Source organism: Tachyglossus aculeatus, chromosome 9 (genome assembly GCF_015852505.1).
Source record: "Tachyglossus aculeatus isolate mTacAcu1 chromosome 9, mTacAcu1.pri, whole genome shotgun sequence".
NCBI lineage: Eukaryota > Metazoa > Chordata > Mammalia > Monotremata > Tachyglossidae > Tachyglossus > Tachyglossus aculeatus.
Window position 1 is genome coordinate 57,111,193 of NC_052074.1, and position 16,060 is coordinate 57,127,252.

The following is a 16,060-nucleotide window of genomic DNA, read 5'->3' on the forward strand; positions in this document are numbered from 1 at the left end:
CAGCAGCAGGGAGGTGCAACGGTTCCACCATCAATATCGATTTCCTTCTCCCGGTTGAGTGTTTTGAATAGAGACACCAGTTGATTATCTAATGACTGGATAGCTCTAGCCAAAATACATAGTTTGTTCTCAATTACAAAATCAGGATATTTCAGGCCAGGAAACACTTATTTTGACCTAAATAATTTAAATCTGAACTATCTAGCTATGCGACCACCCGAAGAAATTGCTGGAGAGGGTCCAGACAGACTCTTACGTCTGACATCAGATCCCGCTGTCACACCACTATTCCCAATTCTATGCTCAGAGACCTGGGCCATCTTACCTCTTATCCAGTAAAGCACATTTTTGAAAAGCAAATTGAGAAAACTGTAAAGTCGCCCTTATTTACCTTATCCGGCATCACATCGCTTTCACCCAATTCCCAAATAGCGACACATATATATTTTTTCCCCAAGAGATAACTGAGGAGGATGGATCCCACATTCTGAAAAATACACAGTAATAAGATACTGCTGCTCTCTCTTTTTTCAATAATAATAACAACTATGGTATTTAAGCACTTATTATGTGCCAAGCACTGTTCTCAGCATTGGGGTAGGTACAAGGTAATTAGGTTGGACACAGTCCATGGGGCCAAGCACTGTTCTCAGCATTGGGGTAGGTACAAGGTAATTAGGTTGGACACAGTCCATGGGGCTCACAGCTTTGATCCCCATTTTACTGATGAGGTCACTGAAAGTTAAGTGATTTGTCCAAGGTCACACAGCAGGCACGTGGCAGAGGCAGGATTAGAACCCATGTCCTCTGACTCCCAGGGCTGTGCTCTTTCCACTAGACCACACTGCTTCTACAGGAGCATTCCTGAGATCAGGAGCTCCTGGGGCAGAAGCTTAGGAGCCCCCTGACTGGGTGGAGGGGTGTGGTCTTGAACAACCCCCAGTGTGGACCCCAATGTGACCGTCCTACAGCTATTCCACAACACTATCTAAAACAGACCATGGGAAACCCTTGTCTTGACTATCTGGTTCGCCCGTGGCTCAGTGGAAAGAGTGCGGGCTTTTTGGAGTCAGAGGTCATGGGTTCAAATCCCAGCTCTGCCAACTGTCCGCTATGTGACTTTGTCAAGTCACTTAACTTCTCTGCGCCTCAGTTACCTCATCCGTAGGGATTAAGGCTGTGAGCCCCACGTGGGACAACCTGATCACCTTGTAACTTCCTCAGTGCTTAGAACAGTGCTTGGCACATAGTAAGCACTTAATAAATGCCATCATTATTATTATTATTATTCTGTTGACAGAAGCAGCATGGCCTAAGAGCCTGGGCTTTGGAGTCAGAGGTCATGGGTTCGAATTCTGCCTCCACATGTCTGCTGTGTGACCTTGGGCAAGTCACTTAACTTCTCTGAGCCTCAGTTACCTCATCTGTAAAATGGGGATTAAGACTGTGAGCCCCACATGGGACAACCTGATCGCTTTGTATCCCCCCAGCACTTAGAACATAAGTAGGCGCTTAACAAATGCCAACATTATTATTATTATTAGTGGGAAGTACCCGCGCCTGGGAGTTAGAGGACCTCGGTTCCGATCACGGCCCCGCCATGTACCCGCTGGGTGACCTTGGGCAAGTCACTTCACTACTCTGTGCCTGAGTTCTGTTAGTTGCAAAACGGGGATTCAATACCTGTTCTGCCTCCTACTTCAACTGTGAGCCTCACGTAGGACCTGATTATTTTGTATCTACTCCAGCACTTAATACAGTCCTTGGCACCTAGTAAGCGCTTCACAATTACTACAATTAATACCATGCATTCATCCCCCTCTAAAGGTGTAATCTATTTTCAGATCTTATGATCCCATAACAAACCATTATACTCAGGATATTTTCTGCTTCTTTTTCAAAAACTAATTTGAAGTTTTTGAAAATTAAAACAAGAATAATATTTAATTTCAATTTTATCTTTTTTCCAGTTGCATGCTCTCCCCTTACTGGAGATACTCTGGACCTTGGCATTCCATTCAAAGTGAATTTAGCTATTTAATAATTCAAGAACTTAGAAGAAGTTGCAATAAATGCTGAACTTACTGCTAATGAAAACCAGCTGAGGAAGCAAAGCATGCATTGAAGCATTGGCAGTAATGACTTGGAGAAAGGTTCAATATATAGCTAATCATAGTGCAGACACTGTGTTAAATATTCTTGATATGCCATAACTAGAAGTAAAAGAAAATAAAACAGACTGAAATCTATGCCACAATTCAATCTATTTTCACTGTTCCACCAGGTCAGGAAACTTATTTTAAAAGGCAGCCTCTCGATTTTAATCTGTTTATTATTACTGTAGGAATCCCAACCAACATTCTAGATTACAGAATCTGAGTCATCACTGCCGCTAAGCTCTTCTCTCCCTTATTCCTTACGTTCAAAGCTGTTTAAAAATCTTTCTATTACCACCATATTGCAAATATGTCCTTTTCTCTTTATCTGCTAAATTTTTAGTCCAGATTTGACGAGATACGGTTCCCCTCATCTTTGAGTGTTGATCCAAAGTTTCAAACAGATTAGCTTTCACTTATTCTCACCAATCTGCTAAAGCCATTTTCTCTGGTTGAACACTACTGAAATTGTGAGATGCCATCCAAATTAAGGCCTACCCTTGTAAGTCTGATGCACAATCGAAATTTGATTTTGGGTGTACTTAGTGTTTCTCTGGTTCTCCCTCCAACATGGACATATGATTGGTTATACTCAACTAACTAACCTAAGGCTGCATTAACTACACAAATGGAAATACACAGTTAAGGTACCCACTCTGATCATGGCAAAATTCACTAAATTTGAAGTGAGACGGGGTGCTTTCCCCAGGGACAACTTGTGGTTTTTTTTCAAGACTTTTGGAAAAATCCACAGCTGTGGCAACCCATTACAAAGCAAAGCCCAGCTAGACCGTAAGGTCCTGACGAGCAGGGATCATTCCAACCTATGCTACTGTACTCTCTCAAGCACTTAGTCCAAAGCTCTCTTCACACCATTAGTGCTCAATACATAACTTTAACTGATTAACAGGTGTGAAGATGACATACCTGTTCTTCAGATATTTGCTGTCAGACCAGATGGAGGAACTAGGTTTAATTTTTCAGGGTTACTAAGTGAACATATCCTCTACTGCTGACACTCTCAGGAGTCCAGAGTCCAGATTTTTGACTCTAATAAACACCTTCCCAGATGAAATAAATCCTCAGGACACTGTGGAAAGAGTATGGGACTGGAAGTCAGGAGACCTGGGCTCCTGTTGGGTGACCTTGGGCAAGTTACCTTGTTTCTCAGTGCCTCAGTTTCCTCATTAGTAAAAGGAGGATAAAATACCTGGCCTTTTTCCCCCTCTTAGACTGTGAGCCTCTCGTGAGACAGAATCTGTGTCTGACCTGATTATCTTGTATCTATATCATGGCTTAACAGGATGCTATGACCTGATTATCTTGTATCTATCCCAAGGCTTAACGGGATGCTAGGCATAGATAAAAATCGATCGATCGATGAAATTTATTGAGCGTTGTACTGGGTGCACAGCACTGTAATGAATGGTTGAGAGAGTACAACAGAGTAAGGAGACATAACTCCTGCGCTCAAGGAGTTTACAATCTTGCAGGGGAGAGAGACATTAAAGTCACAGGTAGGGGAAGCAACCAAACATAAGGATATGTATATATGTGCTGTAGCGGGAGGGAGAGACAAGTACTTAGCAGAGACTGGACTTAAATGCAGAGATGACAACAAGGAGGGAAAACAGGGTAGGGGGGAGATGTTAAATTTAGGTAGGGAGATATGATTTTAGTAGGGCTTTGAAGTTTGGGAGAGTGGTGGTCTGCCATGATCCCAATGAGAAGGGAGTTCCAGGCTGGAGAATGGGTGAGAGCAAGGGGCCAACAGTAAGAGAGGCAGACAGCAACGCATGGTGAGTAGGTTGGTACAGTGTAAGTGCTTAAAAATTACCACCACTACAAAAGCCATCATTGTGATGAGGCTAAACCCCTTAGTTATTTTTCTGACCCCTCTGAGGAGATAAGCTGTAAACCATACACACAAATTATTTAGCCACAGACCTACAGCAACCAGATTGACAATCAGTACATTGAAATTTCAGCCTTTTGTAGAGAGGGAGGGAGAGAGAAAGAAAACGACTTGGGGTCTGGGTCTCACTTCACAAGACTGAAAAAAGATTAAATTCAGGTGAGTAAGCCAACTGCCTTGTTGAGCACTCTATGCTTGTACACTCATTCATTCTTTTATTAGTATTAAATGTGTGCCTACTTTTTTTAATGGTGTTTGTTAAGTGCCAGCCCCTACACTATAAGCTCCTTGGGGGCAGGGAACGTGGTTGTTTATTGTTATATTGTACTTTCCCAAGCGCTTAGTACAGTTCTCTGCACACACTAAGCACTCAGTAAATAGAACTGACTGATAAACAACACATACAAATTCGCCCCAGTGCCTAAAGTTGCTCCCTAATAATGAGTTGGGAAAAGCATGAACTCTTCCAGGCCATTAGAGGACTATTTGTTCCTAAGCACTTGGTACAGTGCACTGCACTCAGCAAGTGCTCAATAAATAGCATAACTGCTACAGCACCGCAAACATACAGAAAAATACCTGGACCAAAACACTGATGGCCCTTAGTGGCTTGAAAGAGTTAGTGGACCTAAACACCTTTTTATGGTATTTGTTAAGCGCACACTATGCGCCAAACACTGTAATAACCGCTGGAAGAGACGCAGGCTTCAACGTCCCTGTCCCCCATGGGGCTTACAGTCTTAATCCCTATTTTACAGATGAGGGAACTGAGGCACAAAAAAGTGAGTGACTTGCTCAAGGCCACACAGCGGACAAGTGGCAGAGCCAGGATTAGAACCCAAGTCCTTCTGATTCCCAGGCCCGTGCTCTATCTACTAGGTCATGCTGCTTCACCTTGCTTAAGGCACGCTCAAATGCAGCTCTTAGCCCTGGGAAAACTGGGATCACAGTCTCCCAAATAATGAAAAGAAGAGTGGACCATGGGGACAAGATGAAGTGTGTGAACAGATGGAGATGCTGTAGAATTTATAGTCCAGAGATACTCCAAGTACCTACCTCACATGTGCAGGTAATCCTTCGTGGATGGGGGGCCTCCTGTTGTAACTGATATACTGAGGGGAGGAAGAAAGGACAGGTTTCAGTTTTCCACTTTACACAGATCTTCTAGATACTCCAAAACAAAAAAGGAAAGACTCTTCAAGCACAGACACACACAAAAAGGGGCAAGTGAAACAGACAGAAACTGAAAGAGGAGGTTGGTTATGCATCGTAACTGCAAACTACTAGGGGCTCACACCAACCTGAATCAATCAATCATATTTATTGAGTGCTTACTGTGTGCAGAGCACTGTACTAAGAGCTTGGGAAGTACAAGTTGGCAACATACAGAGACAGTCCCTACCCAACAGTGGGCTCACAGTCTAAAAGTTGCCTCAATGCCTCAAATTGAGGAGAGAATTTTCGTAAAGAGTTTTATTTCCCATAAATGCTCCCAAACTCCCCTCCGCACCCCTCCGCCATGCCTTTCTCCCTTCTGGGGCTCCATCCTATGCATGTCTGTCTCCATCTTTACTATTTCAGTGTTCTAATATTCCCACCGAGTCCAGTCTGGACTACACTCTGCACCTGCTGCTGATCACCTTACAAAGTGCTGCCGACCAGCTGCGTGGCTGTGTGCCATTCCAACAGGTAATGTGGGCTGGACTGGACCGCAGCCCCAGGCTCACAATTCAGTGCTGGTCCCACTGAGGAGCCGGGACCAACCGACACCCGGGGTCCTGAGAAACCAGCAGCCCCTTAGAGGAATGCCCTCAAAAGAAACCGGTCCCTCATCAGAAAAGACCAAACGATTCATTTTAAATTTAGAATAAGAAAAGGAGATCCTCCTCTCTTGTCCCCATAAGTTTGCCACCACTAAGAATGAAGATGTCTGCGTTCCTGCTTCCCCTCAGAGACCATCTGTCAAGACCTACTCTGGTCCTGTCCCTCTTTAATGAGGGCGTCACCTACTAAGGTGGGCCTCCAAACCAAAAATCAAACCTATGAGATCCTGGTGGTGAGCCTGGGCTAGAAAATTGATCAGCTGCTCTAGCTCCTATGGGGTTAAAGAAGACCATGTGCAATGTAAATGTTCGGCTCCATCAGGGTTCCAGATATTTTCCTAAAGCGGAAAATCTGGTGGGTAAAACAACAGCTTTGATTTTAGAGAGATTATAAGGAGAAATGACCAAACAGGCACACTAGCACTGATCCTATTCCTGCTCATTATCCTTTATATGGGCCGGACTCCGGACTCTCAGACCCAGCAAGGTCAGATTCTCATGATAAGAACTGAAATGATTAAGTTCCCCTTCATTAATAACAGCACCAAGTGTTTGTAGTGCTGTATTCCCCACTGCTGAGCAGACTACGCTGACTGCCAAAACTGCAAGCAAGAATGGAAAGAATTTGGTGACTTCTGAACACCAAGAGAGTCACAGAGGCTACAAGAAATAGTTTTCCCCTATAGAGGCAAATGGTTCTGCTCACCACTGAACCCAGACTGGTGTATGACTTTTTAAGAAAGTCTATACCGTATTGTACTTTTTAATGTACTGCGATAAATACTCAAAGCTGTGTATGCTTTCACCTTGCACAGATATGCAATAGTGATAGCACTGTGGTAATCGGTAACTCATGGTTCAAATCTAATTTTTACCATACTTCCTTGTTAGCAAAATTTCATGCTCGAGCAAAGGTTTTGAAAAACAGGAACCTAAAGCCATCACTCATTCCAGTGAGGTATGAGAAAAATTCCCATCAGCAACTGAAACCAGGCTTTTTTTTTGAACAGTCTGAAAAAATCACGGCATTCATATGGCATTTTACGGACCCAGACAGGAAATGTAAAAAAATGAACCAGGATTTGTCCTGCTCACATCAACACCACATACAACATTCGCCAGTTCCTCCTCCAGAGATTTCTGCCTGTCATTCTTTGTAAATCAAAGGACCTACACACTTTGCCTGCAGTTTGATCAAAGAGGGCCCTTGGCCAGACTCTTCCTGGAACTTGAGGATGAAGGCAAAGTTGGCCAAGCACAGAGTTTTACTGCTGCTTAACTCAAAAATACAAGCAATTTCTACTCATTTGTTAAAAACGTTCCAGAACAGGCATACCGAACCAAACCTCACAAATATGGCTGCGTCGTCAACAGTTGTTTCGTGGGATGTGTCTTCCCATAGTCTTAACATTCAATTAATGAGATTCTGTTCCCGAACCAACTCGGGCGTGCCGTTTCAATACTTTGGGCAGTAAAAATGGAATGTAAATCCCTCCTTTCTCCCCATTCCTTTGTCTTCTTGCCCGGCATCCCTTTACCCCCTATGAGGACCCTCTGCTGAGAATGGCCCTCGGCATGTAGTCTCGTCTCACGGCTCTCCAGCAATCCCCACCTTCTCCTCCTCAAAGTGCACCTCCCTTCCTCATTCTGTGTGACCCCTTTGTGTTTCTGCCCCCAGTAACCAACCAACCAGACATACCAGTGGGGAAAGGTGGGGAAGAGAAGAAAAAAGGCAAAGGAGAGAGAGAGTGGGAAGGATGGGGGAAGAGGCACAGGAATGATGGCCCCACAGCACCGTGGGAAGCAGCATGGCCTAGCAGATAGAGCACAAGCCTTGAAGTCAGAAGGTCATGGGTTCTAATCCCAGCTCCGCCACTTGTCTGCTTTGTGACCTTGGGAAAGTCGCTTCCCTTCTCCGGGCCTCGGTTCCCTCATCTGTAAAATGGGGATTAAGACTGTGGGCCCTATGTCAGACAGGGAGTGTGTCCAACCCGACTATCTTGTACCTACCCTAGGGCTTAAAACAGTTTGCCTGGCACATAGTAAGAGCTTAATATACACCATGATGATTATTATTATTAGCACCAGGAATGGAGCTTCTGGGTGGGCCAGGGACCAGGTGCAGGCCTGGTGGTCTGAGCAGGACAGCTACTGAAATTGTGGAGCCCGGGTACACATGACTGATAGGAACAATTTGAACAGAAAGTCATAAGAGGAAGGTAGCCGGGTCAAATGAAACCAACTCCGAAGACAGGAAGCCAGGCATCTTAGCTTTCTTTTCTTCATACCGGGACCACTGCCAATTCTGTTCTGCCTTTCATATTCCAGGGCAAGCCATCATGCACTCATGACAGAGATATAGGGAAGCAGGAAGGGAGAAAAGAATTAGTGAGTGAGTGAGGGAAGGAGACAGAGAAAGAAAGAGGGAGAGACTGGGAAAAGAGCAGCAGGAACAGAGAGGGGAAGAGGGGAGAGACTGAGTGAGAAAGGAGAGAAAGAAAAACATGAGGGCAAGTTTTCTAAGGGTGAAAACCCTGAGATTGAGAAAATAGCTTCACCACAAATACCATTAACATAAAGTCCCCAAACATCATGTTCTCCTCTTTAAAAGAGTATGACAGAAAAAAATAAGATATGTTGACTTGCGATGTCTCTAATACCTTCCCATCATGAACAAACAGGTTAACATATACTTTAAAAATAATTTCTTTCAATACTTACAATAAGATTTCCATACGGGAGGTCTATACTCATCTGTATCTGAAAATAAAAACAGAAAATACCAGTTACTATTAAATATTAACTAACATACCATAATTGGTGGCAAATAAATTCCTGGTAAAGGTTTTACTTGGCAAATTCAATGCTGTTGTTGTTTTTTAAATGATGCCGCTTGAAAATCGAATTGGGGAGAGAAAGAAGAGTCATTAATTGAACACTACTAGGAGGACGATGATCACATTTGTTTCTGTCATCATATCCTGCAAATAGAGAGGTTAGAACTAATAAATGTGAAGGAGCACTCTCTCAGTCGATCCGATTAGTATCTTAAATTTCAATCTTGATTCTGACTCCCTTTAAAGTAGCTGGAGTTTGGCTGGAGAAAAGACCACACACCTTGAGGAGTGGGTTGGTTTTTCTTCTTCTCCCCAAAGCTGGGGGTTGTCTACAGGGGCTTACTCCAAACAACAAATACCTACATACATCAGTAGGAAAGGCTGATTCTGCCATTCAAAGGTTGTTAATAGGCCAACACAAACTTAACAGAGTGATTTGGGCTTCCTTTCAGTGATAAGATTTCGGAGGGTGGAGGACAGGGTTAAGGGAAAGCTGAAAATTAAATACACGTTCATGAAACTGGTATTTATGCAATGTTCTCTGCTTGTCCAATGAATTATAAAAATAGCATGATTTTTGATGGGCTCAAAGGATTTAATTCTACTCCCATTCCACTCAGAAAGATACTTCACTCCCTGCTCTAAAAAGGCCACAGGAACAGAAAGAACAAAGTCTGATCAGACCACTAGACTGTAAGCTCCTTGAGACCAGGGATCATTTCTGCCAATCCCATTTTATTATGCTATCCCACGCGCTTATTACAGTGCTCTGCACTTAGTAAAAACTCAACAAATACCACTGAGTAAAATGAAAGGGAGGAAAGCTGACTCAGCATGGCCAGGGGGAGACAGCATGTGTGGTTAAGTGGATAAAGCACTTAACTGTGAGCCCGCTGTTGGGTCTCTGTATGTTGCCAACTTGTACTTCCCAAGCGCTTAGTACAGTGCTCTGCACACAGTAAGCGCTCAATAAATATGAATGAATGAATGAATGAATGAATGAATGAATGAAAGCAAGGGCCTAGGAATCAGAAGGACCTGGGTTCTAATCCCAGCTCTGCCTCTTGTCTGCTAGATGACCATGGGCAAGTCACTTAACTCTGTGCTTCAGTTCCCTCATCTGTAAAATGGGGATTCCGAATGTGAGCCCCAAGTGAGACACGGACTGCGTCCAACCCAATTTGCTTTTTATCCACCCCAGCACTTAGCATGGGCCTGGCACATGGTAAGCACTGAACACATACCAAAATGATTTTATAATGGTACCTTCTTCCTGGATATAAATCTACAATGGTGGCATCCCCGCAGCAGGGTAAACCTTCTACCGGGAACTGAGTCTGAGGTAGCCCCCGTGAATTAAATTCAGAGGAGCAGAGGGGATGAAGGCTGGATACTTGGGATCTCTGCTTAGCCCCAACCTCAAAAGCTGTCGCAAGGGTCATACAGCACATCCAGGCACACAGGACTGGAAGCCCGGCACCCAGAGAGGAGGGGCAACAGAGCCTGACTTCTCTGCCCTACTTCCTCCATGCGCTTCAACTCAAACCACACATTTGGGTGTTGCAATTAGAAGCAGGATGGCCTGCAACCAGGAGGGCAGCACAGCTGTTCTCATATTGGGGGGAACCTTTTCTGGATCAATCTTATTATTTGAGTGCTTACGGTGTGTAGAGCACTTTACTAGGTGCTTGGGAGGGTACAATACAAGAGAACTGGTGGACCCCTTCTCTGTCCCACAAGCTTACAGTCTAACGGATGAGTTCATTCATTCATTCAATCATATTTATTGAGTGCTTACTGTGTGCAGAGCACTGTACTAAGCGCTTGGGGAAGTACAAGTTGGCAACATAGAGAGACGGTCCCTACCCAACAGTGGGCTCACAGTCTAGAAGGAGGAGACAGAGAACAAAACATATTAACAAAATAAAATAAACAGAATAAATATGTACAAGTAAAATAAATAAATAGAGTAATAAATACATACAAACATATATACAGGTTCTACGTTCAGTTCCGCCATTCATCTGTTGTGTGACTTTGTACAAGTCACTTGACTTCTCTGTACCTCAGTTTCCTGGAAAATGGGAATTAAATCCTACTCCCTCCTACTTACACTGTGAGCCTCATATAGGACAGGGACCACATCCAACTTAATTATCTTGAACCTCTCCCAGAATTTAATATAGTGCTTGGTACATAGTAAGTGCTTAACAAGTACCATTAAAAAAAAAAAGTTTACAGTCTAGACGTTACAGAATTACAGGAAGAAACTTCTTATGAACAAAACACAACAGACCCGGGCTAGATGAATCAGAAGCCTGTCCCTAGCAATCAATCATATTTATTGAGCACTTACAGTATGCCGGGCCCTGCATATTGGAAGAGTACAATACGATAGAGTTGGTAGACACTTTTCCTGCCCAAAGCAAGCTTATAGTCTACAGACTATACTGTACTAAGCGCTAGGGTACTACTGTACTGGTACTAAACGCTAGGGTAGATAAAAAATACTCAGGTTGGACACGGTCTCTCTCCCACTTAGGGTTCCTAGTCTAAGGGGGAGTGAGAACAGGAATCGAATCCCCTTTAGCAGATGTGGAAACTGAGGCAAAGAGAAGTGATTTTCCTGAAGTAACTCTACAGGACAGTAGAACTGGGGTTGATGTGGCCTTATGGAAAGAGCACTGGCTTGGGAGTCAGAGGACCTGGGTTCTAATCCCGGCTCCAGCACTTGTCTGTTGAGTGACCTTGGACAAGTCACTTCATTTTTCAGTGCTTGGTTTCCTCATCTGCAAAATGGGGATTAAATTTCTGTTCCCCCTCCCCTTTAGACTGTGAGCCCTTATCAGAACGGGGACTGTGTCCAACCTGATTATCTTATACCTACCCCAGGGCTTAGTACTAATAAATACCACAATTAGTAGGTACTCTGACTCACAGGCTTTGTTGAGTGTGGGCACACAGGTATGTCGGGATGTGTTTGCATTCATGTTTTACATGCACGTACATGTACATGCAAGTGAATGTCTGCACGTGCTACATGAGGGGTGCATGCTGTGTATGTTTGTCTTGTTCTTGCTTTCTCTCATCTCCCTTTTCTAATTTTTTCTCTCAATCTAGGATCAACCAACCCTATGGTACTGAGTGCTCTGCACACTGTTAGCGCTCAATAGATGCCACTGATCGATTTATTGATGGAAACACGGAGCCTATCTCTCTGGGAGCCCCAACCCAGGAAGGCCTGCATTTATCCCACCCACTCTGAGCTGCCAAAAACAGGGCCTCTTTCTCTGGAATTGCTCGTGTCTGATTCCACTGGGAAACTTCATGGCCAAGGGCAAGAAAGCCCCTGCAGTGTTTGCTGACATGGAAGAAGTGGGGGCCTTAGCCAACAACTTCTGGCCCGGGACCAGGGCTGCCAGGCTCACAGTTTTATCGACAATCAGGGTTTTATGGGGGATGAGAGAAAATGCGAGCTATTTTTACAGTTTGGTGGATACTGCAATATTGTTCAACTTAATCCACTTTGTGCTGTTAAAATCTGCAAAAATAAAAGGAGAAAGTTCTCAAATACTGCAACTTTGCTTCTGGGAGAAAAACTAGTCTCCACTTCCCAGGGCCGCTAGGATAGCAGGGGAGGGGAGGAGTGATGGAGGAAGACTGCTATATTGTATATTCTACTCTCCTAAGCACTTAGTACAGTATTCTACATACAGTAAGTTCTTAATAAATACCACTGATTGGCTATTTTTATTGGAGGAGGGTGACAAGTCTGACTGCCACCTTTCTATTTCTTGGCTGTCCTCTTCATCCGTCCTTTTGAGGGGAATCCAAAGTTCCCCAGATTTGGGTCACAGAAATAGCCCCATTCTCTCTCTTGACTTCTAGGGTGGAAGCAGGGGATTCCCCCCCACCGACCCGCTTCCTACTTTCTTATTGCCCTCCCCTTAAAAAGCAGAATGTCCTGGCAGCAAAGAGCTGCATTAACTGGACACCTCTGACCCATTTCCTGGCCAGGAAAAAAAAAAAAGTAAATTTTGCTCATTCCCCCATTACAGGCCTGCACACACCTAAGGACAAGTCCGTCTAGGAGTGAGTGTGGGATTTTAAAGATTGCGTTTTCCAGAATTTAGATGGCCAGTACTGGGGCAGAAAATACTGGTGGCATCCAACTGTGGGGATCAAAAAGCATTAAAGGTGACTTTACTGTGCCCACAGAAGTAGAAAAAAATCCCCACTAATTATCACTCAGCAGATACGAAAGTCCCCTGCTTGCTTTCCTATTCCTTTTCTTAAGGAAAATACTGCAGTGGCAGTAAGCAGATTTATAACGACTAGCTCTGAGCAATGACGGATGCAGGAAGGCCATTCAGACCTTTATTGGGCCCCATTTCCCATCCCATACTTCCTCTGCTTGCTGACAAATCACCATCATAAAAATAATCCCACCAAGCAATAATCTAATTCTGCCATGGGCTGACAAACATATAAGGATCCCAGGGCCAGAGGGCAACACTGGAACACAGGGGTGCTTTCAGCAACACCTTTTCTGCTCACCTCCTGGGTGGAGACACTACACAAAGCGCTTTCAGTTTAAGGAACTCAGTTAGCCATATATTACCCCGAAGAGCTAAATGTGCATACTCATCAAAACTGGAAGAATCGAGGTAATGTGAGACCAAACAAAACCAAGATAAGTGAAGGGAAGAGATTAGATCATTATTTTCCCCCCACTCATGTGGCTACAAAATTCTTGGGAACCAAATTCTGCCCTTCCTTTAATATGAAAACTGGATATATAACTGGATAAATAACTGCAGCTATTAAACCAAGCTTATGGAGGAATGAGATCTTAAAAAGTGGTTTTTTTGCATGAGGTATTAATTTTCTGGAGTTTTTCATGTCTGTCTCCTCCTCTAGTCTCTTTGTGGACAGGGATCGTGTCTGCCTACACCCTCCAAAGGTCTCTGTACATGGGATTCTGCACACAGAAACTGCTCAACAAAGACCACTGATTGATTGATAGATATGGGCAGGATGGCCAAAAGAAACAAATTCCACAACACTCTTGACAGGTCATGGGCAGAAAATGTTTTTACAAAATATGGTTTAAAAACTAACAATTTTCCACTGATTAAATTTATGTTAGACAGTAACTTTCTCCCTAAGATGATTTTCTTGACTCCAGATAACTAATTCCCTATTTCTCCATTCACCACCCCCTCACCGTACCCTCAGCATAAATGTGAAAAATGCAGAGAAAACCACAAGCTACCCAGATGATGTCAAAGAATCCCACAACGTTAATACCCTGGAAGGTCTCTCCTCTTTCAAATTGTCAAACTGGAGTTTCTCACTCCAGGGCTTTTATTCTCAGGAGACGGCTATGTCAGGGCATCTAATGGCAGGACTGTGGAAATTAAAAACAGACAAAGAGATTGTGTGATCCTTTAATACCAAGCAGCAGTCTGTTCTAAAAAGTAATAAAGACGAAGCAAACATCAAATAGTGCTGATTTGCCTCAAATTGAAAATCTCCAGTTGAGGCTCTCATCACCTACTTCTGAGTTTCTCGGAAAACTCTAACTGGAGGCTTACAGATTAAAGACAAGTAGCTTTATTCCCCCTGAAAAGACCTTATGAATTGGTGTAACTTTCCTACTACTTCACGTTATAACACTATCAAAGAATTTAGTTCATTATCTCCAAATCTGAAAAGGATTTTCTCCAGTGCTTCCAAATTCCAGCTATTCTTTCACATCGGGGTACAAAACAAAAAGTTGAAAAACCCTGCAAATAAACTCCAAGTTATGAGGCCACTGCAGGTAGAGAGAACACAATGTCAGCAAAATATGACAGACTCTGACTGTGGCATAATCTCTCACTGTGGCTCTGAGTAAATATTTGGAGGAGTCATTAAGAAACCTCAAGTAGAAAGTAATGTGCAACTTGCCAAAAGCATAGAGAAAATGAACATCAGGAATAAAAAAGGAACCAACTCTGGGGGGAGTTCAGCATTTCTTATGTACACTTTGTTTTGATCTAAAAAAGAGGTCTTGAGAGCACTGAGTTAGGCACCACGCACACTGGGAGAATATACCAACCTCAAGTAGCAAAAACAAAAATATCTAAATAGGCTTCTTAAAGTTAAAACTGCAGGCCTTGAGGAATGGTAACCTGGGATGGTAGGAGAACTGCTTGCTAACGTTTTGAGGAAATCAAGAGGGATTCATTTTCCATTCACAGACACCACCACCATCCTCCATGTCTACAAAGCCCACACCTCAAAGCCCTCACCTCCTCACTCATTTAATTCTCAAATTAAGTCTGTTGCTAACTCTTGCCCGTTTTCTGTGCGCAACATTTCCTGGCTCCAACCTTTCCTCTCCACCAAAGCGGTGACCACTGCCCAGCAGGGGAAGGTGAGAGGGCAACTTTTTTTTTTTTAAATGGCATTTGTTAAGTGCTTACTATAAGCCAGGCACTATACTAAGCACTGGGGTAGAGACAAGCTAATCAAGTTGGACAGAGTCCCTGTCCCACCCAGAGCTCACAGTCTTAATTCCCATTTCAGGGATGACATAACCGAGGCCTAGAGAAGGTCTTGTCCAAGGTCACACAGCAGACAAGTGGCAGAGCATGGATTAGAACCCAGACCCTTGACTTCCAGCCCGATGCTCTACCTAATAGACCACACTGCTTCTCCTGCAGCCTGTCATTTCCTCTACTTTTTGCCTTATTCTAGCACACCCTAGGATAAGAGAAAACCCTGGGGGACTCAGGGCTCCCTTTGATTCCTGCCTTTGGTCAACGATACCCTTCAGCCAGTCGCTGCTCTCCAAGCTTCGGAACCACGGATATCAGGAAGGAAGACAAAGGAGATATTTTTTTTTTAAGCATAGCGAAGTGCAACTTAACTGCTGCCTAGCTGCAGCACGAGTGGCAAGGGCAGAGGTCAGACCACCGAGAACGGGGCCATTGGGGCTGGAACACCTATTTTGGGGAAAGCTTCTGAAGGACTGTGGAAATCATGCACTGCAGGTAGAGAGTCCAACAGCACAGTAAAGGATGGTTTTGACATGTGCATGATGTGGGAAGGATTTCCAGTCCCACATCAGTTTGTTCTCTCTCTCTCTCTCTCTCTCTCTCTCTCTCTCTCACTCTCTCTCTCTCGCTCTCTCTCTCTCACACACACACACACTCACACACACACACACACACACACACTCATCAATGAGGCTGAATTGGCAGCAGGATGGCCCAGTGGTTAGGACGCAGTCAAAAGCCACAAAACCCAAACATTCTGGCTGATAGCTGCAGTAGCCGGAAA

General features: G+C 43.9%; 1 protein-coding gene across 1 annotated transcript in view; it reads right to left on the reverse strand.

Moving 5' to 3' along the window:
- Positions 1-16,060, reverse strand: part of CHN1 (chimerin 1) — a 147,749-nt gene that overhangs the window by 104,443 nt on the left and 27,246 nt on the right. The window contains exons 2-3 of the mRNA XM_038751095.1: positions 8,616-8,654; positions 5,128-5,183 (exon numbers count right to left, since the gene is read on the reverse strand). Of these exons, the coding sequence (XP_038607023.1) occupies positions 5,128-5,183; positions 8,616-8,654 (95 nt within the window). The remainder of the gene's footprint in view (positions 1-5,127; positions 5,184-8,615; positions 8,655-16,060) is intronic.